This window comes from Lichenostomus cassidix, chromosome 3 (assembly GCF_008360975.1).
Source record: "Lichenostomus cassidix isolate B80296 chromosome 3, HeHo_3.0, whole genome shotgun sequence".
In the NCBI taxonomy this organism is placed as follows: Eukaryota; Metazoa; Chordata; class Aves; order Passeriformes; family Meliphagidae; genus Lichenostomus; species Lichenostomus cassidix.
Window position 1 is genome coordinate 55,973,815 of NC_139483.1, and position 23,451 is coordinate 55,997,265.

At 38.8% G+C, this 23,451-nt stretch overlaps 1 protein-coding gene across 1 annotated transcript in view; it reads left to right on the top strand.

Annotated features, from left to right (window-relative positions):
- IGF2R (insulin like growth factor 2 receptor) overlaps window positions 1-23,288 on the top strand; it is a 58,616-nt gene extending 35,328 nt beyond the window's left edge. Inside the window, exons 25-48 of the mRNA XM_085055880.1 lie at window positions 345-523; window positions 882-969; window positions 2,410-2,616; window positions 2,993-3,123; window positions 3,806-3,903; window positions 4,687-4,823; window positions 5,420-5,610; window positions 6,176-6,302; window positions 6,667-6,789; window positions 7,821-8,083; window positions 9,715-9,927; window positions 10,836-10,985; window positions 12,009-12,170; window positions 12,657-12,861; window positions 13,254-13,400; window positions 13,533-13,767; window positions 14,733-14,869; window positions 15,846-15,960; window positions 17,334-17,480; window positions 18,585-18,769; window positions 19,179-19,365; window positions 20,351-20,515; window positions 21,150-21,219; window positions 21,605-23,288. Of these exons, the coding sequence (XP_084912006.1) occupies window positions 345-523; window positions 882-969; window positions 2,410-2,616; window positions 2,993-3,123; window positions 3,806-3,903; window positions 4,687-4,823; window positions 5,420-5,610; window positions 6,176-6,302; window positions 6,667-6,789; window positions 7,821-8,083; window positions 9,715-9,927; window positions 10,836-10,985; window positions 12,009-12,170; window positions 12,657-12,861; window positions 13,254-13,400; window positions 13,533-13,767; window positions 14,733-14,869; window positions 15,846-15,960; window positions 17,334-17,480; window positions 18,585-18,769; window positions 19,179-19,365; window positions 20,351-20,515; window positions 21,150-21,219; window positions 21,605-21,997 (4,055 nt within the window). The 3' untranslated portion in view covers window positions 21,998-23,288. The remainder of the gene's footprint in view (window positions 1-344; window positions 524-881; window positions 970-2,409; window positions 2,617-2,992; window positions 3,124-3,805; window positions 3,904-4,686; window positions 4,824-5,419; window positions 5,611-6,175; window positions 6,303-6,666; window positions 6,790-7,820; window positions 8,084-9,714; window positions 9,928-10,835; window positions 10,986-12,008; window positions 12,171-12,656; window positions 12,862-13,253; window positions 13,401-13,532; window positions 13,768-14,732; window positions 14,870-15,845; window positions 15,961-17,333; window positions 17,481-18,584; window positions 18,770-19,178; window positions 19,366-20,350; window positions 20,516-21,149; window positions 21,220-21,604) is intronic.
- Window positions 23,289-23,451: the final 163 nt, after the last annotated feature.

Sequence of the window (23,451 nt, forward strand, 5' to 3'; positions counted from 1 at the left end):
TGAATGAGGCCAGAATGAGAAGCTTATGCCATGTCTTATTGTACTTCAAGCCAGTTTAATATGTTTAACACTACTGTACTCTTTTACAAGCCTGTGGAACCAGACAAATTAGTGCAGTTTGAAAGATTTCAGTGAATGCAGACAGTAACTTGTTCTGTTCCTTGAAGGCTTTAGGCACACAGTGTCTCTGACTGTATTTATGAATGTGTCTGTCGTGTTCTGCTTCAGGAGTTTGCAACAGTTTGCTTCAAAACTCTCTTAATGCTAACCTGTTATATTATTTTACAACAAATTTAACTCCAGTTGTCAAAGCTGTGAACTAAAACCCAGTTCTTTTCCTGTAGGTGGTGCTGTAGGATCTTGTGTGAAATACGCTGATAAAAGCAAGAACCTTGGAGTCATTCAGATAAACCCCCAGGCTGCTACCGATGGGTCATTAAGCATTATCTACTTGAATGGTGACACATGCAAAGATAATCAGCGTTATTCTACACGTATAATCTTCCAGTGTGATCAAACAATGGTAATTTTGTGTTCTGCTTGCTATTAATGAGGATTTTAGTGCTTGTAACAAAATAGACCATATTTACACCTCCTAAAATGGAGAGAGTGGTTTTAAAAAGTAGAATCTTGTATACAGGGTTTTTCTCTGTCTCTTAATAAATCTGTCTGCTTTACTGAACCTGTAGAACACAACAGTGAACTATCATGAAATCCTGAGAGCCACCAAAAGCATCTCTTTGCTGAACATGATGACTGAAATTTGATAGTGGGGATCTTAGACTGTGCAAGTGGAGTGAAAAAAAAAAGCCATGCATGTATGTTTTGAGACTTGCAGTGTAATTTTTAGTAAGCCTCCTTCATGTGGCTCTGTTCTGTAGGGATCACCAGTGTTGGAGCAAGAGAATGACTGTGAGTTTGTCTTTGTTTGGAGGACCTTGGCAGCATGTCCTGTTCACAAAGCAGAAGGTATGTGTAGTTATTTGAGCTTTAAAGTATTGAACAACTCTGTAAAAGTAGTAAGTACTTAAGAAGCTATGTTGGTTTCTTGCCCTGTGAATCTTTCTATAAAAAGTGTTGCCTTGTGGAGGGATGTTTATTCTGAGCTTTAAGCTAAGAATCCTGTTTAATGTTATAAGTGCAGATTAGGATGTACTTGTACTTATACAAATGTACTGGCCTATCTAGAGAAAGAGTAATAATGCTGTTTTGAGAAAGCATAGTAGCACCTTGTTAAATCACAGACAGACTTGCTAGTAAATATTAAAACATGAGGTTTCATGAGAACACAGTTGATTCTATGCCTGGCAAGTAATTTGCTGTCGCTCACTAAAGACCAGAAGCAAGACTTTAAACTTGGCCATTGTTAGACAATGGGGAAGAGAGTAATGGGGGAGTCTCAGTTTGCATTTGACTCCAGGATGTGCAACAAGGACTCACAAGTTCTAGTTCTGGTACTTGATTGTCTCTTAGATGGAAGGTTAAGTGTATAGGCATCTTCTCTGCCTTTGTTGGCTTTGTTTTTCACTGGTAGATAATTACTTATAACACATCTGAGCTTCCTGTAAATCATCTATCGCAACATTTCTAGACATTGAAACTGCTAGTGATCTCACATGGAATGAGGAATGTTCACAAACTACTGCTTTGTAGCACATAATTATTGTGCAGGACACTGGTGATTGAATTGTGATTTTGAAGGGAGGAAAACTGATATATTTAGCGTGATACCAACTTGTATGATTGAGAAGAGCGTAATGTTCGTGTGTTACAATCACATGGAAGGGTCACTTTAAAACTGAGGATTTGATCAACAGCAAAGTCACTGATGTATATCAGCTAATGAAACTCATGAAACTAGGTAATTTTCCTAAACCTTTTTTTAGATACATCTTTGTAGACTTGTAAGTTGGAGTAAATATTTCCTATGATTGATTATTTTCTTAACTCAGCAAACTTCACAGCTGTTAAAAGAAGATACAAGACTGATATCTAGGACACCTTTTGCTTTGATTTTTGTGCCCTTGCTGTTCTTTCCAGATAATTAAGCAAGTTTTGGACTTAGTGCCTCTGATTCTGTAGTTAACCTTCAGCACAGCTGAAGGAAGAACTTGTGACACCATTCTGAGGTAGTTTTTGAGCTACAGTGGGACTTCTGCATTTTGCTGTAGTGGCAGTTTTAAAAGAAATGTGCTATTTTTATAGCTTAGTCACATAGTTCTAGATATTGGTGACTTCCTGAAATGAGTTGCTTAGCTGAACTATGATAGTTCTTCGATGTCACTGCCCTAAAGTAGCTACTCATTTTTGTGCCCTTACATGTGCCAGTAAGCCTTAATTGTCCCTAGTGTATTTGGCAAGGCTAATAGATCTTTAATTGTATTTTAAATTCTTAACTTTTCTTTAAAGGGAAGGATTGCCAGGTGAAAGATCCAAGGTATGGTCACGTTTATGACCTGAAGCCACTTTCCAATAAAGACATAAAAGTGAGTACAGATGAGTATTACTACTACTTCAGAGTTTGTGGAGAAATAACAGAACCTTGCAAGGCAGAGGGTCACAGTGTTGCATCGTGTCAAGTAAAGAAGATGGACAGTGCTTTCAAAAAAGTAGCAGGTACTGCACTTACCAAAACGAACCTAGGGAATGGGAAGATTAGCCAGGGTTTAATTGAAGCTGTGGTGTAATAGAAGAGAGGTTCTTGCTGATCTTGTACCTCTAATGAGATAAAGCCCCCCACACTTTTGCTTAATGTGCAGTTAAAATGTCATGCATGTAGTTATCTTGACACTCAGTTGTGAATGAGCTCAACCTTACTGTATTGGAGCAGTAGGCACTCAATAAGTAGATCACAAGTTTTAGAGGAAGGTTGAGGTCTATCAATACTTTAATTGAGCATGTTATTGCTGTTTATGTGACCCTGTTGCCAGAGCCATTACTGCAGTTGTGTGTTTACTGTAGCTATTGACTTTTCTCAACTCTTTGCTTCTAGGCTTATCTACAGACAAACTGACTTTCAAAAATGGTTTAATAATGATTAATTACACCAGTGGAGAAAAATGTCATAAAATATATGAACGATCAACTGCCATATTATTCTATTGTGACAAGACTACATCTGAGGTTGGTTTCAAAACATGGTTCCTGTATGTACTGTCTTCCAGAGTTGCCCTCTTTTTAAAGTATGGAAGTGTAGGATGAAGAGCATGCATAATCATTTACAGATTAGACAGGTGATTCAAAGGTCCTGTGAGGGGACAAAAAAAATGAAGAATGTTTTGAATTTCCTTATTCATGGATGGTACCTTTGTCATTGCTCAGGAAGATCAGGGCATGTTGTTCCTTTAAGTGATGTCTGTCATCACCAAAGCTCTTTGAGAAGTTGGGAAGGGATGTTCTACCATAAATAACAGTTGTTTCTTTGGTAAGGAATAAAAGGTAGGAAGTTGAATGTGCGAAAAAGTAGGTATTACGTGGCCAGACTAAAATAAGCTGGTTACTTGCTTTTAGTATCTGTCTATATTTGTGCTTCCCTTCCTGTTCTTAAACAATGGTGTCTAGAATTACTTTTGCTCTTCTTATTTCGTTGGGGAGGCAGCCATTAGAGCTGTGCTTTTATCAGAAGTGTGTGTGAGGATAAACTCAGGTTTGGAAGAAGCCATGCTTTTCAGCTGGTCAAAGGCTTAGTGTGGCTCTAAGGTAATATATAGCTTCCTGGATCTTCCTGAAGCACAACTGAGACATTTTGGTAGATTCAATGTGTCTAAATGAGAAAGCAAATTACTTTTGTATTGTGTTCTTTCAGCCTGTATTTTTGAAAGAAACTCCAGACTGCACCTACATGTTTGAATGGCATACTGAGTATGCTTGCCCACCTCATAAATCTACTGAGTGCTCCTACAAGTAAGTTGTTTCCACAGTATTAAAATGGAGCTGTATGTTGAGAGAGACAAATACAACCTTCTTGCAATTCAGTGCAACACTGCCTCTTTAGCAATTGTGTTTTCGCCAATGAATGTAGCATTCAATGCCAGTGCAAAATATTTTAAATTTCTTCCCAAAACTAATTTAATTAAAAAAAAATTTGAGATGCTTCTGGGGAATAATAAAAGGGAACTGTTGGGTATGTGTTGGTTGAATGTTGAATCTGTTAGATTGTTGCAAGTGTTTAGTTATTATTTAACAATGTCTAATTTAAACAAGACTGTAACTGTCAGTTTGGAACTTCCACCAAACAGAGCTTCAGGAAAAATGTCATTTATATCTGTCAAAACCAAGTATTAGCTCATTAAGACTGGATAAGAGGGATCAAATGTGGCTAATAATTGGCTCAGAGTTTGAACATCTGGCCTCGTTACAGGTTTCTGCCCTAAGGTAAAACAGTGCACTGTAACTGTGTGTGTGCTTGCCATGCACTGAAAGCCAACATGCTTGAATTAAATGTTGGAATTACTCTTGCATTGGCTGAGAGCTGTGTGCATATGGACAGTTTCTGTGGGGGTAGCTGGTGCAGTGATATATCTCTCTACTGAATTTGAGGTTTCTGGGGAGCACTGAGTCTGATGGAGACTTCTTTTCCGGCATAATACTTTGCTTAGAGTTATCAGGTTAAAATTACTGTAGTAACTTAAGAATTGCAACTTTAAAATACTTCATTATTTTACATACCTTTGATCTTTTGTACAGGGATAATGATGGAAACTTCTATGACTTTTCATCCCTGACACGACATAGAGAGAACTGGGAGGCAATTGCTATATCTGCTACTACCCAGAAATACTATATTAATGTCTGCAAGCCCTTAGTACCGTATAGTGCTACACGTAAGTGCAAAATAAAAATATATTCTTCTTGTAGCTAGGGAAGGCAAGTGGCAGGACAGTACTGCCGGTGGCTGAGGGGAAAAAATCACAAAGCAAAGTATGTGGAGACAGTGGTGTGATTTCAGCATCAGATGGAAAGGTAGATTTGTGGGCCTAATTTCCATCTGCTTAGTGGGTGAGATTCACTAGCAGCTCTTACCTTCTCTGGATAACTTTGGCACTCTTGCTTTTCTGTGCTTATCCAAAGTCTGCTATAGCTCTGAAAGATTAATATAATTGCTTCAGAATTTTTCTGTGGCATCTTCTGAGTGACTCTGTTTTGTGCAGTGCAGGACCAGGTAACAGACTGTAGCCTTCTGCTCTGTAGTAGTCTACTTCTCCAATGGTAGCTGCTCCTACTTTTTGCATGACCTTAAGTGAGACAATTGCTACTAGTTGTGCTTTTTGGAGAAAGTACACCCCAGTGAGTATGGTTTGGACAATGGCTTGGACATCAGCCATGATATACCTGAAAGTAGAGTAGTGGAGTTTTATTCCAGGCAAGTACACTTTACTAACATTTGGAGTGATAATGAAGTTTTTGTTTATCTGTATAGGTTCCTGTCCTTCTGATGCTGCTGCCTCCCTCATTGAGGGTACAAAATGTACCAGTCTTGGGGAAGTGGCTGATGGTCCTCGTTGGGAAAACGTCACTTCTATCCTGAAATACATTAATGGAGATCAGTGTCCAGATAAAATTCGGAACAAAACAACAATATTGCGCCTCAAGTGTGATGAAAGCAGAATTGTAAGTGCATTCCTTCTGCTGGGATTTTATGTGTTCATGCAAGCAGATGGACTTAAAGTACTTGAATTTTAGATGCTGTGCAATTTTTAGGAGATCTTTTTGTACAATCTGTTAGCAGAAATTTTATTGTCTATAATAGCTTCAGATCATCTGCTTATGTCTTGAAGTTGAATGTAGTGCAGGTTGCGAAGTGTTTCAAATAGTAAATAATGCTATTGGCTGTGTTTCTTAATTCTTGCACATCTGTATGCCTTGCCATGTAGTACTCTTCCATTTGATGAGATTTGAATCGCCTTTTGGATTTTCTGTTGCTCTAGGCGGCCTTAGCTCTCCTCTCATTAATTTAATTTCTCCTGATAATGATTCAGTACTGTTGTGTATTTGATATAATCACAGTTGTATACTCTGTCCTTGGATTAAATCACTGGACCACGATGATCTGTTAAGTTCTAGGATTGGTGTTTGAACTGAGCTCAGCTACAGGCTGCATGGATAAACCTGTTGGCATGGAATCTTACACTATCATTTTATAGAGATGTTACTCTCTCCGCTGTTTTGTGTTTAGGAATCAAGGCCAGAACTTATAACTGCCATTGAAGATTGTGAATATACTTTCTTATGGTTCACTGCTGCTGCATGTCCTCTTAAAAGCAATGTGCAAAATGACTGTCGGGTAACCAATCCTGCAACAGGTAAGGATGAGACCTCAGGATTCTGTATGTGGAAGAGGCTGCTGGAAGCAGCACTACTGTGTTTGTGTTCTTGAGAGACTTTGTTAGAAAAGGGCGGTGTAACATGTCCTCTGGATAGTGACTAACAAGCTTATTGATGGTAGAAATATCTTGTAAGGCACTGCAATGTCCCTTGGAACATAAATGCTCTGTAGTCCAAAACTAGTTTTTCTTCTGTTAATGTGAATAAGTAACTAAGCTAGCAGGCAAATAGGGTCTGGTTAACCTGCCTACTAAATTAAGTTACTGAAAGCTTTTAATACAAAGAAGTGTCTTGATTTTGAATCTGAAAAAGAGATTAAATTGTTCCCTGATCTCTCTGTAGGCCACCTCTTTGATTTGACATCGTTAAAGCGAGAGTCTGGCTATACCATCAGTGGTTCACCCAACAGAATAATTGAGTTGAATGTTTGTGCTGAAGCTAAAAGTTCATGTGCTAATGGAGCTGGTAAGCATCTTATCCTCTCTTGTACTGTAATCATTGACTATCGGGTAACCAAAAGAAATGCTTGTGCTCAAGTTTACAGTAAAATGCAATGTTTTACTGCAAATGCAGAAGGAGTGAAGGGAACAGCTGTGTGTGGCTGTATTGGCTAGGAAAAGAACGTAAAACTGTTGTAGGAAACAAGACCATGTATTTCTACCAAGTGTCATTCTCATGGGCTCACTTTAAGTCCCAGTCCCTTTAGTTCCAAATGAATTTTTTTGGTTTTTTTTGTTTTTTTTGACATGAGGGCAGGAATGTAGGTACTTCTACTGCACCTCTTTAGTGCTGTGAAAATGGAGACATTATAAGCTTCCAGCTAGAGTGAACTCTATGGTGATGCTGTAATGCATCTGCACTGGGCTCTGTGTCTGCATTTCAAGCCTTCTTCTTTCAGCCAGTCTTCTTTCTGGCATTCTGTTCTGTTCTGGGTGCTTCTGAAACATTAGTAGAAGTTAACTTTCTGCTTAACTAACTGGTTTTTAATCTGTTTACTTGCAGGTTGAATTAGTAGCTCTTCTGTCAAATTGAATATGAAATAATACCTATGCATCTTAGATGCTAAAATAGGAATATTGCTTGTCATTAAAATTGTTTTTGGGTAGTGCGAAGATAATGTTGGATCAATTTGGTTTTTAAGAGGCATCTTAATAAAATTGTATATAATCTGTCTGACATTTTGTGTTAATCGTTCGGTTTTCAGAACGTTTAGATAACCAAACACTGCTCTGTGGTTGCTTAAGCATGTATAGACACAGTACATTCAGCTGGTTGATGAAGTATTAAAGGCAATATTTGGTCTTTGTATCAGTGCAGTTCAGCTCAGTTTAATGGCAACTCTGGAAAGTGTGGCGAAGCCTATCTTTCATGGGAAAATTAAAGTGACACTAAAATCTTAAGTTTCCTACTGTTTATGTTGTATGGTGCAATTTTCCAGGGCAGTTGCATCAGACTTATCTGTTTTCTTAATTTTTCTTTTTTTTTTTCCACTTCAGCTGTCTGCATCACAGGTGGCCAAAAACCAGTTAATGCTGGAAAACAGAGTCAAACTTTAAGTTATGAAGATCAGGTGTTAAAGCTTGTCTATGAAGATGGAGATCCTTGCCCTGCAGACCCTGCACTGAAGCATAAAAGCTATTTTAGCTTTGTGTGCAAGTCTGATGCTGGAGATGAGAGCCGCCCTGTTTTTGTGTCCTTTGATGAGCAGACATGCACTAGTTACTTCTCTTGGCATACTTCCTTGGCTTGTGAAGAAGAGGTAAGGATTACTTTTGCAGAAAATACTTGTGGGACTTAAAATCTCTGAGGGGGGTTAGATATAGCAGCAGTCTATTTTAAATTCCTTGAGGGAAAGGTTTCTTGCTGAAGTACAGAACCCAAATTTGTATGAGTTCTCAAATGCTGTGCATACAGACATGTTCAACAGGAGTGAGCAATACTTGATAAACTTCTACTCTGCATGTTGAGCCAAGTTAAAACTTCCAACACTTGAAAATAACCCCTTTGTGGAACTTCTTAGCTGCTTTTCTGTACAGTTCAAATGGAAGCCATAGAGTGTTATGTTGGGAAGTGATGGTTAAGATCCTTTGGTGCAACAGACCAGCAGAGCCAAGGTTGAGTTGATGATGGATAGCTTCTCTGTGCATGGGGATAGTCTTTGTTTTTGGACGGGTGAGCAGAGGCCAGGCAAGTGTGTGATCACTTTGCTCAGGGCAACACCTGATAAACCTTGATGAATTTAGAATCTGCTTCTGATGTACAGCACATGCTGTAATAACACCATTTGGTCAGTTTAGTTGAACTTGGTGCTCCAGACAATACTTTTGAGATAGTCTTTAGTTAATTTTAGCTAGTTAAAATGACCAGTAGTGGGTGAGTGCATGGAGTAAAAGGCAGCACTAGGAATAGAAGGCTAAATGAACTGTTGAATGAATTTAGATCTCTTCTTAAAACCTGAATATTTTCTTTTGTGAATCTGCCTAATCCTTCTCTTTTGTGCTTTGATTACTTCTAGTGTGACCATCATGCTCAGCAACAAGTTGTTTTTCCTCCTTATCACTGTTTCAATACTACAATAGGTCTTGCTTCCCTTTAGGAAAACATCTTCCAGTTTTTCCTTCCCAGCAGGAACTGTCACATGTCCCCTCCTTCAGCTACACATAGTTCTGGTTTCCTCTTCAGTAATATGTACTATGCTGCAATACAAATCAATAGTACCAAACCCCACTGTGTTTTCTAGCCTGTTAATTCGATTTGGTGATCCTTAGTGCACTTCTGATCACCTTTTTTCACTGTGACCCAAGCTATTTTAGTGTGATGATAGCTAGGTAGCAGCAATGATTATTTGTCCCAAAATGAAATGGTAATTTTGTTAGCTGTTCCTTTTCCAAAATCTAAACAAGAACAGACTTCTCAAATTCCACATAGACTGTCAGGTTTATGCAGATTAAGAGTGTTTGAAATCACTTCTGAGGAAACTTAGTACTCAAGCCATCAACTTTCAATACACTAACTTTACATTGTTATAATGTTGTTATAACCAAGCTTGTTTGTTGGAGGTGATCCAATGATGTGTGGGAGTTGAGGAGAGGAGGGGATGGGGACTGACCTTACAAAGTCGTAGTGACTGGAGTATGTGTGCAGAGCTTTATCTTGTTATTGTTCTGATAGAGACTCCATTCCGTAAGAATGCTTAAAAGGCCATGGTTTTTCATGTGCTGCTTGTAGGTGCTTAGTATCCATAGACAAGGAAAAGTTGTAACAAATACTGGTTTACTTATATTTGAAACTTCTAAGTGTAGCTATGCTTCTGGCCCCTAGAAGGATAGGATATTTGTCAATTAAAGCAAGTAACAAAAGAATAAGGTCAATAAACATATCTTCTCATAGGTGAAGTGCTCAGTAATGAACGGCAGTTCTGTTATTGACCTGTCTCCTCTGATCCATCGCACTGGGTATTATGAGGCATTTGTGGATGAAGATGTTACAGATGTTTCTCCAGACTTCTACATCAATATTTGTGAGCCTCTCAATCCTATCAAAGATGTCAATTGCCCACCTGGAGCAGCTGTTTGCATGGTTCCTGTTAATGAATCACCAGTAGTAAGTACTATGCTAGGAATCACTGAAATGTGCATTTCCCTAATAGTTTAATATAGTATCTTGCCTTAGAGACCTGATTTGAACCAGAGTCTTGACAGTGGATTAAAAAAATGGAATGCAGAATTAAAATCTCTGCAAAATTCTCTTTTATTGCTTTTCCTTCCCTATGAAGAAGTATTTTTCTGTCCTGAACCCCAGTGGACTTTTTGGATGTCAGAAGATTCGATACAGTGATAAATATCAAAAATTTCAACAGAGAATTTTTTTCATCTAGTGCTGTATGCCCAATATAGACACTGGGAAGCAGAATGTCTTAGCCAGTGTGTGGCTTAATTGATCTTGTGATAACCTGTTGCAGTTTGAAGCAGTTTAGATGCTAGCATGCTTCAAAATGCATGTAGGTCTTTCATGTAAGAATTTGACAGCTGCATACATAGCAAGCATGCTACAGGGGATTGATTACCTTGTCTGTGTTTTTACCTTGAGTGATGGAGGCTTTTGTTTCTGAGGACTTGTTTGTGAGCTCTAGAAGGTAGACAAACAGTTGAGATTGCTTTCCATGAATTTCACATCAACACTGGGACCTTACTCCATTGTTAATGCTACTTTTAAGTGATGTGTTGGTAATTTGGCACATTGATGTAAAGAAGAATCTACCTCTAAAATGCAGAACCTCCCTGGCTTTTGCCAGGCTTAATCAAGAAGTGTTTTGAACCGCTCAGCTTGTGTTTTGTTAGGATTGAAATGTGATGGCTGTTCTTTGAGTATAGAATGCAGTTTTCAAAAGTGCAATAGTTGTGCTCCCATGTAAACCAAGAAGATGAATCTGAAGTGATCTGAATCTCTGGGCTCATCTGGAATCTAGGTGTGTCCTGTAAGTCTACTAATACATATCTTTGCTTGTGTAGGATATTGGCCGTGTTACTGAACCTCCCAAGTTTAATGAGGCAGCAAATGAAGTTTACATCACTTACAACAGCACTACTCCTTGTCAGACGAACAACAAATTGAACTATACTTCTTACATTGTATTCCACTGCAGCCAAGGAACTAGTCTGGTAACACATCTATTAAACTTACATTGATATTGGAGTGTAATTGAAAGTAGGTAGTAACCAGCATTAACTTTGTTTAAGTCAAAGATTTGTTTCTAGAATGTATGGATGTACTAGTTTCAACAAGAAGTATCATATTTGTATTCTTAACTAGCCAAAATTTCACTGAGTGCATGAACTTTAGGCTTGAGAGTAACAGGTTCTGATGATTTCAAGGATCAGATTCCATGGAAGTAACGTAATGGTAACTTACTGCTGACATTAAACTTAATGCTGTATTGCACCTTATTTATATACTGAAGTTTGTACTTCAAGCTAACCCAAGAACACAGTGTAACTGTGGAGCTATTACTGTGAAATGTTCCCCCTAGACTGTAACCTTTTCCATAATCACACAGAACTTTAAAAAATTGCCTTCAGTTACTCATGTTTCTGTTTTGTATCAACACCTGAACACTAAATTGAGTTAGTATGGTGATGTGAAGTTAACACTTTTTGATTTTTTTTAATGCTTCAACAAACTGTAGAGAAGCACTTGGATATGTTTGTCAAACTAGAGGTGGCTGAAGATTATAAAGCTATTTTCCATCAACATAGGGCATGAGCTGAAACTTGAGGCTGCTCTGAATATTACACAGACCATACTGATAGTTTAGTTTAGTTTAAAACATCATAAAGTAAGCAGCACTCTGTCTAAACCTTAACTCAGTGAAATTTCATAATGCTGTCTGCCATCAAGAAGCACAGCTCTCACACTCTTGCTGCTTGCAACTAAGCTGAACATCAAAGTCTCAACCCTAATTAAGAAGAAAGCTTGTGTAACTTGATTGTTTTCTGGAGCTGGGTAGAATGCACTTTCCGTTTAAGTTTGTTTTTGCGCTGGTTATAATATGGTGTTAGTCCTACAGTCAGTAGTCAAGCCATGGTGGTAACTGAGGTTAACTATTGGGGAAGGGGAGAATGCAGAAACAATAACAAACTCTCCAAAAACTAAACCTCATGTCTTCCTGTTTTCTTTGGTAACAGGGTAGGCCAAAGATGATAAAGAAAGTTGACTGCAGTTTTGTGTTTGAGTGGGAAACACCAGTTGTGTGTCCTGATAAAGTGAAAACTTTAGGCTGCTCTGTGATTGATGAACAGCTACACTATACTTTTAACCTGACCAGCCTTTCTGGAAGATCATTCAAGGTAATGCTGTCTGGTGTAAAATTTATTTTGCCTATTAGTTAGTAATTGCCTATTGCTATCAACATCTTAAAACTGCAGGAAGGATTTCTTTTTAGCATCCTGGGGTATGAGAAAAGGCTAAAACATATGCAGTGGTCAGTTTCTATTTGTTTGGCTTTTGACAGAGGGAGTAATATTAGAGGGTATAATATTTTATTGTTTTTGAGAATGAAATTAGCGGACACAGTGATGGGTAAAGGAAGAAGAAATCTTCACCTTTGACAGAATCTTGAATGAGAAAGCAGGTCTGCTGAACAGATTTTATCTGTGGTCCTGTGTGCTTTAGCTGCAGTTTTGGCATATTAAGGAAGGCCAGACTTGCAGAATTAGTTATCTTTTCCTCCTGCATTATGCAAGTGCTGCCTGAGACTTCGTTTATGAAGCACTTATGTGATTTTCAAGGTACTGACTCTAGACTTGCTGTGATGCTTCTGTTTGTATACACAGGTATTTTCTGGATCCAACAATTACCATGTTGGTGTGTGCAGTAAGGCAGGCTTGCCCCAGGGAACATGCAGAGATGGGGCAGTGTGTCTGACATCTAAAAGTGGCGTGTCATCTTTTGGAAACATAAAGGAAATGAGAATGGTCTATAGCCACCAGGATGAAACAGTCATCTTGCAATATACAGGAGGTGATCGGTGCCCTCCAGGTGAGATCGGAGCAGACGCATTCTTTATGTTCAAAACTTGTCAAGATATTTTTCCCTTAAAATACTAGGTTTTGTTGTGTCAGGAGGAAGCAACATAGATTTTGCATATAGCAATAGAAACACATAATTTTGCTAAATCACAAGCATCATACTAATCTGCAACATCAGCTTATATCTCCCTAGAAGGGACAGTGCACCTTTACTGTAGGGATGATTGTAGCTAATTGTATGTTACATCTAGTTTCTAATTGAAACTAAATGCAATGTTTCAGTATTTCTATTGTCTGCCACATTCTTTGGTATTGAAGTACAGGCTTTGGATAAGGTCCTGAATATGAATATGCCTCCTATTCTACTGCATGTACTTAAAAGATTCTACCTTTTCTTCTCAGTGACTGAAAAGGGAGAGCTCTGTGTGTTCCCCTTCAAGTACAAAGGGAAGACTTATGAGGAATGTACTACAGAAGGGAAAAACAGGCCATGGTGTGCTACAACTGAAAACTACCAGGGAGATGAAAACTGGGGCTTCTGTAGTAGCAGTAAGTACTTCCTATACTTCATGTGCAAGGATCTTAGCTAACACAGAGATTTAGCTGCATTAAAATCCATACGTGCCTGAAAGCCTCTTGCAAAATATGCTTTTTCTTTTTTTCCAACCTTTCCCCTTACAGCAACTGCGAGAAAGGAATCTACCATTATCTTTACATGTGATGAAAATGCTGGTGTTGGGAGCCCATACCTTCTCAGTGAGACTCTTGGTTGTGCTGTGACATTTGAATGGAAGACTCAGGCTGTTTGTCCTCCCAAGAAAATGGAGTGCAAGTTTGTCCAAAAACACAGAACTTATGACTTGAGAATGCTCTCTTCCCTGACAGGATCATGGATCTTTTTCCACAATGGGAACTCGTGAGTAATGAGCAACTCACGGGGAGCAGCTTGCTTATCAGTTCAGTTGTAATGTGGCATAGTATTTCTGTTTGGCCCCTACTCAGTGTCTTAAAACTGTCAATGCTTAGCACTTCATAAAAATAAAAAAAACTCAGGAAGGAGCCCATTTTATCTGAAGGGTCTGAGTAATCACTTTCTTCATTCTCACTCTTTCCCTGTATTGGTAATCGTTTTTAAAGGATGTATACATTTAGACTAAAAGCTATTTAAAGCTTTTTATTTAAACCACTATCTTAAAAATGTAATTTTGTTTTTTAAATGGTATTTTTTGGATTCTTCATCATGTTGAAGAAAAAATTTAATTACCTAGTTACTTTCTTTTGATTTGTTGTCTAAAGTTTAACTGGGGCTTTTCGCCCTTATTCCTTGGTGTATTTCCGCTACTTTCCATGGAGGAAAAATACAAAGATATAAGTCATTGACCTCTCCAGCCTCCCTCCTCCAGTTAGGAAACAGAAATGAACTGGCAAGGATTACATCAGCTAATTCTAAACTTATGATAAACTGTGGGGTAACAAAACTGCTTCATTCACCACCTTGACAGCAGTTCTCTGTTCTAACACGTCTGAGCTGGTATAGCTCCAAGGAGATGCTGAATTTAGGGTAGCACCATAACCTTTACAAATAGAAAAAACTTCTGGGTATTTCCTGACTCTGTTCCAACTTCTAGTTCGCACCTAGGTCAAAATTAACTAGAGACCTAATCTGATAAATGATCAATTATTTTTTTTGTACAGTCCTTTACTTGAAAATGATAGAAGTAATCTGCCAATTAGTACATGCTTTATTCTGTCAGCTAATTTGAGATTTAGTTTCTTCCAAGCTGTCTTAGCTTCCCGTGAGAATTCTGAAGTTTGTGTATCACTTCGTCAGTTTAGCCTAAATTAATTTTAAAGAGGTTTTGTCTGCTATGTTCTGTATAGGTACTATGTGAATCTCTGTCAGAGGGTACATGAGGGACCCACAGGCTGCCCTGAAAGAGCCAGTATTTGCAGGAGAAGCAACAATGGAGATGTTCAAGTTCTTGGACTTGTTCATACACAGAAGCTGAATGTGACAGGTGGAGTTACTTTTTGTATCTGTATGGAGCTAGAGATTAAAGGTTTAAGAACTACTATAGCCAGGCTGTAAGATTTAAATTATGCTGAAGCCTTTGTTTTGAAGTATCTTTGTCAGTGAATCTTCTGTTTAAAAACAAAACCGGAATGTGATATTTAAGCCATGAGAAAATATTGAAGCAAATAAACAGTGTTGTCATTAAAATGGTAAGAAATGAAATACATGTCTGAACATCAAGAAACCCATTTTTTACAGTGATGATACCCAAACATTGGCACAGATTTTCTAAAGAGGTTGTGGAGTTTCCTACCTTGGAGATATTCAAAGGCTGTCTGGACATGGTCCTGGATAGCTGGCTCCAAGTGACCCCACTTGAGCAGGGGGTTTGGACCAGGTGACCTCCAGCGGTCCCTTCCAACCTCCACCAATCTGTGATTCTGTAATTGCGAGAGGGGAGATAATTTTTGTTCATCCAGTTTGAAAAGACTTACTCTGCATCTACTCGCTTCTTCAATTAAAGCAGTATGTGAAGGATGATTAATTGGCTTCACTTTTAGGAAAATAAAAACAAAATCTCAACTTTACTCAAGCTTTTAGTTTAAGGAATATTTTTCAAATTGGTGCTCAGGGAAATTTTCTATCCATTTACAAAAGTAAAGGTGTATATTGCTTGTGTTCATTGCCTGAGTTCATTTATAAAGAGGTATCTTCATTTATGTTAAAAAAAAAAAAATCTTAAATGTAAATATTTGTTATGGCCATACTGGTGTCCTGAGCACAGAGTACAATGTAAGGACAAAGGTGTTTGAGGAGTGATTTTTAAATAATCACTAGTGTGAATGCCTTGAATTACTGTAATTGATAGATGGTCTATGCAGGGGAAAAGAATACTAGAAGTAAGGAAGTCTAGGGAATAAATAAAGGAAATTTCTGACAGCTGCTAACAAAAACCTTTGGTCACTGTTCTTTTCTTCTAGGTGATACAGTGTATATTAGTTATTCCAGTGGGCAAGAATGTAGGAAAAATAAGAAAGTAACAACAATTATAGAACTCAAATGTGCAAGAACAGTAGGCATGCCCATGCTGCAGAGGTGAGTAATAAACTTACATACCACTGATCTTCATGGCTGATTCCTTTGTACCTCTCTAGTAAACCCTTAAGTCTCAGGACAGGGACTGTCTGCTCTGTTGGACAGTCCCTAAAATAATCCTTGGTCTGTACTTGCAAGGCATGGATATTCTGGAGTTTGTGCAATTGTCCATTTCCATAAACATTGTATTTTGTATTTATCTTAACATTTCTGGGAAAAAATTAAGCATTCTGCTTCCAAAATAGATCTGACAATGGCTTGGATGCTGTTGTTTTCAGTGTCAGTGGCCAATGGCATAGTACAACCACTCTTAACTCTTCAAAATCTGTTTATTAAAGAACATTTACTGTAGGTAAGGGATTGAGCTAATAAAACCTGTTTTATTGTTGCCTCAATACAGTGTATTTAACCAGAAGCTATCTAAAATGAGGTGTATATTTGCATGATCACAGATACAAAGAAAGCTTGAGGACTTTTTGCTTAGTCTCAATATTATTAACTCTATATTGCTTGTAGAATTGGGAAACTGAACAAAATACTCTGTATGAGTCAAAGAATTAGGTAGCAAATTCTGACTAGCTGTCATGGTTTAGGAATGGTATTCTCTAATTCAGTGCTCCCACTGAAATTACACACTGCTTGCTCCTGCCTTTCCCCTGAGGAGGGCTGGAAAGGAGAAGTAGAGGTACAGAAAGCAAAGATCCTGAGTTGAGATAAGAACAATTTACTGGAAACAGAAATGAAATAAGAAAACAAGCAGTAACAGAAATAATAGTAATGACAGAGAATGCAACATAGAGAAGAATGATTTGCACAGAGACAACAATACATGGCCTGGGTCCCTTTGCCATGCTGTGCTGGACCAGGAGGGATGCCTTCTCCCTGGAAAAGATGTCCTTCCCCTGTCCCTGGCCATGATGTGAGGTGGTATAGAATAACCTCTGGGTCCTGGCCATGGCCCCTCCTGGCTGCTGCAAAAATTAACTGTGTCCTGGCCAGAACCAGGATGCTAACTTATACTTCTTGTCCTGCTTAAATAAAAGGCAGGTTTAACATGCTTCAAAAAAGGAGCTTGATATGTTTGCTAGCTAAAACATATTGATAATGCCCTTAGATACACTATGGGAATTCTGGAGTTTTCAGTAGGAAGTTCAGGTGCAGCCAGGTCTTCTAAAATCTTGAAGCTGCAGAAAAGTCCAGTGTAATTCTTCAGGTGGCTTTTTTGAGTGCTACTTGACTATTTTTACTCTCTCAGTGTGATGCTTAGGCAGGACATTGTCACATGAGGGCTAGTTGTTGTCTTTTCCCTTTCTCAGGATGCTAAAACTTGTTACTCTTTCCTGCAATCATAAGCTCTATCTTTTATCTGGTAGGTTTGATGAAGAAAACTGTGCTTACTACATCACATGGGACACACGTGCAGCTTGTGCTGTGAAGCCGCAGGAGGTAGAGGTGGTGGATGGTACAGTCATTAATCCTGCAACTGGGAAAAACTTTTCTTTAGGGAATGTTTATTACAAGTGAGTAAAAAAAAAACCACAAACAACCCCCGAAAACAACAGAATGGTAGAATTAGTTACCCTTCTGAAGAAGATTGCTAAGCTGTGCCATTTATCATAGCTGCAGAGCACACCATGTGGTTCTCACAGTCAGTAGTGTGTATGAGCCACTGAATCATGCTTTTGTCTGCAGTTTATCTTAAACTGAGGTGTGGACTGACTCCACAACTCAAATAGTTATGAAGTAGGTATGCGTTTATTCCAGCTGGGGTGCATGGGGGGTAGCCCCTCCAAAGGCATGCATGCTGTCAGCAGAACTTCACTTGGTTTATATTAGGTTGCAGGTTATGTATGCATGGTTACACAGTGCTCCTATACATATTCATTACCTATCCCTGCTTCGTATTATAATGAGTTCAAAGTTCATTTAAGTACGCTGGCGCAAGTGCAGTGTCATGGATTAATTGTGGGCGAGGGTCCTAAAGATAAATGAGGGACAAAGTTAGTAGTCTTCCTCAGGATGAACTCTTCACCCTGTTCCCTTGCACATGCTCCCTTGGCTCTTGGTCCAAGTCCAAGCCTGAGAACTAACTGGTACTAGTTCTGGGGTCCGAGGGCAGGATGTTTAGTCACACTCAGTAGTTTTTCACAATTATTTGGCTTTCCTCTCTATATCCTCCCTGTTACTAGGTAGGCACAAAATCATTAAGCAAATGATTCAGCAAGCAAATCTTAGTAAATCATTATCCAATCCCTAGCCTTCTAAATCAGTTAAAAAAAATTATTGTCCAGCTTCTAGTTTCCCTAAATTAGTAAATTCTAGCCCCCCTAAATCAAAACCTTTGGAGGTATTTATATTCACTCACACAGTGAGGGCAGTATAGCTGGAAAAGTTTGCTTTCTGTGCTTGCTAAGGCTTATATTTATGCTGAATATAATCCTAATTTCTAACATTCAGGGAGGAAGCCACAGTCCCTCATATTTTCTGATTGCTGAATCAGTCACTCAGCTTGCTCTGGGATCAGCCAGTGATAGCATCTACCACTGTTGCCAGTCTTATGTCTTGGGAATAACCCCAACCTGTGAGTTTAGACTTAAGAACAGACTTGCCCTCTGTTTCCTCAGGAACTACACAGCTTCTGGTGACATAAGGACAAATGGTGACAAATACGTATATGAAATTCAACTTTCTGGTATAAGAAACTCAAGTTCCCCAGAATGCTTTGGAGCAAACATCTGCCAGGTGAAAACTAATGAACGGCGCTTTCGGAGAGTTGGTTCTGCCAGAAATGCCAAATATTATGTTGATGGTAAGTACTCGCTCACCAGACAGAATTGCTTGATATTCTGTGAATTGCTTCATCAGATAATGGTTCTTGGTTCACAACGTCCATGCTAATCCGTTTCTGTAAAGCTATCCAAAGTCTGTCTAGCATAATTTAGATTGCTTTTTTCTTGCTGTGTAAGCTAAATTGCAGATATGGCCTTAACAGGGGTTTGGGCTTGACACTTGAAGACTGAAAGACTTGAAGTTGGAAGACTTTGCTAAGAGCAATGCAAGATAGAAGACTTTGGTCTCCTGTTTCCTCTGTTTCACTCTGTGCTCGTGCTGCATAAGCAATGATTTCCTCTAGCCTAGCTACTTTTGTTTCCAGGGTCTAGTGTAAATAGACTGTTCTCAAGGAAGTGGTAAACTACAAGGTTTTCTTCTCATTGTAGATGATGATTTGGATGTCATATTTTCATCTGACTCCAGATGTGGTAAAGATAAATCAAAGTTTGTGTCTTCAACCATATTTTTCCACTGCGATCCACAAGCAAAGGAAGGCATCCCTGAATTCCTTCATGAGACAGCAGATTGCCAGTATTTATTTACCTGGTACACATCTGCTGTGTGCCCATTAATGTGAGTAGTTAACCATTTTCTGAAAGCAGCTTTTGTCAGCACTTCTCGGCTAAAGGCTTTTTTGTATTTGTTCGACACAGTGATTGGGAAAAGGGGAAAAGCCAAAAAAAAGCAGTAGCCTCATAGATGAATTGATGATCATGTATGCAGTGTTTGGCACATGACCACTAAATTAAAGCTTGGCAAACTGATCTGGACCTAAAGCTGGAGAGGCACACTGGAGTTAAGATTGTTGTTCTCACTAAGTAAAACCTACTGTAGCTGACAGAACATGCTGTTTCATGTTACTAAGAAGAGCAAACAGTTTGTGGGTGAGGTGTTTGGTCCCCTTTGTCTTATTGTTTGGAAAACTTTGAAGCTGTGACAAAGACTGGCCTTCCCCTCTGTCTGCCCACTTCTTTAGCTTGGAATGGAAAACCATTACAGGTGTTAAAGGAATAATGAAGTATTTCTGCAATGAAATCTGATCAGCTAATCTACTGATTGGTGAGGGGACAGCGTTAAAAGCAGAGTGTCTGTATCTAAGTGCTTACAACATTCTTGACATGTAGGGCAACCTCACTGTGAAAAATGGATTGACTACTTCTAGGAGTCTTTACCTTCTGGATGCTAGCTTGAAAGCACAGGGAAACTCTTGATTCTGACTGAGGGAGTTTGGTCTATGCAGTCATGGTCAGCTGAAAGCTAGATTATTTTGTAGCTTTGCAGCTTGCTCAAGTGCCGATTTGGTTCTGAAATAGCAGCTTTGTATGGATAACTGCTGCTGTATAAGCTCTGGAGTGCTTAATTGTGCTCTGCAGTCTTGACTGTAGTTTCATTCACTATTTGATAGCATACCAGGCTGTTGGCACACTACAGACATTTGTGTTTTTCATGTTGTTTTTCACTTAGATGAAATCCCCTAAATTCAATTCATACAGCTGTTAGGTTAGATTGACAGGACAGTCAATAACTTTTTGATTTACTTTTGAATTTACATTGCTAGATCAACCAGTGATCCAGGAAACAATCAGCACCAGACAGATGAGGAGACCCAAATACATAAAGGTCTTTCAAGGAGAAGCCAGGCTGTTGGTGCTGTGCTGAGTGTCCTCCTGGTTGTTCTCACTGCGTGTCTCATAATTTTGCTGTTCTACAAAAAAGAGAGGAGGTAAGCAATTACTAAGAGGCTTTAGGACTTGGGCTTATTGAGGGCTTTGTTAAGGGCTTTGTCAGGACTTGGTTTTCTGCCAAAAGTGAAAGGGAAATAGTGAACTTTAGAAATTTGGGTTCTGTTTTTCAGTTGGTAGCATCAATTGTCAAAGTATTGGTTCCTTCAAATTCTCCATTACTGTTTGAAGGCTCATGTAAAGAGGGCTGGGGTGTACAGCTGAGTTGGGCTATCCTCTGTTGTGGGCAACTGTTAATTAAGGAGCATAAAACAGCATGACAATATTGTTAGTGTTTGATATCCTTCCCCTTTTATGGAGTCAGGCTAGTTCCATACAACAGCACCAAGGCACGAGTGCAAGTCCTGCTGTTCCTCTGCTTTCCAGACAGCTTTTGGGGTGTTTTTCCCTTAGACATGAAGGCCAGAGGGGTTTCAGAGCAGTCACCCTGAAGCTGTGGCAAGGGGGAAGATGTACCTCATTCCAGACTGAATTTAATTAGTGGTTCAGGTCAATGTGATAGTTTGCAGCTCACTTGTTGACATGCTTATGTAGATGGTAAAAATCCATTGAAGAAAAGTGAGGGCTAGTAAGTGGATATAGTCTTCCTGATGTAGTATTCTTCCCTTTCTTTAGGGAAATCGTAATAAACAAGATAACAAACTGTTGCAGAAGATCATCTGGTGTTTCCTACAAATACACAAAGGTAATATAGTGAAAAAAAAATTAATATGAAGCTTTTGTTAATGAATAAATAACCCCCTTAATTTCTAGTTCTTTTAGTGCATGGAAGCCATACTGTGGGACATTGGGAAAGCCACATAGCTGAGATTAAATGTATATTTATATTGTGAAATGGAAAAAGAAGAGTTGAAGAAATTAAGAGCAGTCCATAAATTGCCAAATACCATGTAAATGTGCAAGGAGAGAACAAAGTCTGTTTCAGCACAGTGAAAAGTGATGCTCTTGCAGTGTTACCTCACAGCTGTGTTAAACCAAGGCCATGTCTGCTGTGGGGTCTGATGACTGGGGAGATCAGTGTGTGTCAGTGTGGAGTGGCAGATGCAGTCTCCTCTTTTCTTTTCTTGCAGATAAACAATGAAGAAGAAGCTAATGAGAATGAGACAGAGTGGCTTATGGAAGAAGTCGCAGCACCAAATCCAAGAACAGCAAAAGGAGGGCAGGAGAATGGTCACATTGCTACCAAGTCTGTTACATCTGAAGCCCTTACCTCTCTCCATGTGGATGACCTGGACAGTGAGGATGAAGTGTTAACCATTCCAGATGTAAAGATCCAGACAGGAAGAGGAATAGACAAAAGCAAGCACCCACAAAAGAAGGCACACAGTCTTGGCAGTGATAACAAATCTTATTTACTGAACGGAGGAAAGGGAAGGAAAGCAATAGGCCAGCAGCAGGCACAGAACTTTACAAACACAGTATCGTTTCATGATGATAGTGATGAGGACTTGTTGAATATTTAATAACCCCTCTTGTGCCTAATCAAATATATATAGAGAGATTATATATAACGGGACAACATTTCCAACCAAATACGAGGACTTCAGCCTGAAAGATTTTTCTGAATTTTGCCTTTAACAAGAAACCATTTAAAAGGGAAGAAGAGAAGGATTCCTTGGTTGTTTACAATGATCTGTTCAGCAATGACTGGATTTCTGATATCCAGTTGGCTGAGTTTGTTGACTCTCTCTAGCCAGGACAGTTTTTTTTTTTTTTTTTAAGTCTCAGCATAGATGTTAAATGCTTGCTTAAAAAAGAGAAGCCTTTGAAATGAAAGGATTAAGGCTCAATGAAGCCCCTGGCTTCTGAGACTCAAGTTATCTGACTACTATCATTTTAACTCCTTGTATTTATTGATCCTCACTACTCAGGTTTGCTTAATAGTAACATGTTCTTCCTGCCGGCAGGGTATTATTCTATGGGTTCACCCATTGTGAGAGAAGGAAAAGTGTAACTTTTGTGTTTTGGGATGACTTGATGTAAATTTTGGAACTGGTCTAATTTATCCTGTAAATTTGAATATCCATTCTAATTTAAACAGATCATTGGTTCGAAGGTGTGGATTGAAAGGTACAATTCTGTATAGCTTTAGCCTGAAATGGTTGCTGTTCTTCGCATGAGATTTTTCTTTTTGGTACTGGTCATATGACTGACTTCATCAGTATTTGCCTAGCAGCTGACAAGCACCCAAAGATTTTTTTTTTCCCTCCTTGATTATGGCTGGACTAGGCTGACTGCACAGAAGACCAGAGTTTTCAAGGACATAGAGGCAGAGTTCCTATCATACAATCTGCACTACCCAGTTTGTCATCACCAAGAAAATCCCAAGGACTAGAGGAGCCCTAGTCTGCATAATGCTTCTCTCTGGTTTCAAGAGATTAATTTCAAGAAAATAAATTTGGGCCAATGTTTTCTGATAGCCTAATTTCTAGTTTGTATGCTATGATCCTGGCCACAGTCATTGATTTGAGATGTTGCTGGTAATGAATGCAAGTCAGTTTTTCTCTACTTGCTCTTCCCCAGGTGTTTCCTAAATAAAATTATGGACAATGATAGTGTTTCAAAGCATTGTATAAGAACATGCATTGGTCAGAACTTTTTGAAACTTTTTGTTGCTCCTTTTGGCTGGCTTACTCAGTTTCAACAATGGTTTCTTTTTATAAAAACTCCATTTTGAATCAAAATAGTGTAATATAAGGTATTCAGCAATTTCAATAAAAGATATGAAGTGGGTATTCCAAATCCCACATCTCAGGTCTGGAATCTTTCTTACATTAGTCTGCATGCTGCTCAGCCTGGTGAGACCCTTTTCTGCTGTGGTGGTTAATACCTCAGTCATGTTAATCAAAATGAGAGCCAGTGTATGATGACAAAGATCAGAATATATAGGTAGGCCCTGCTGGTGTACTCTTTCTTT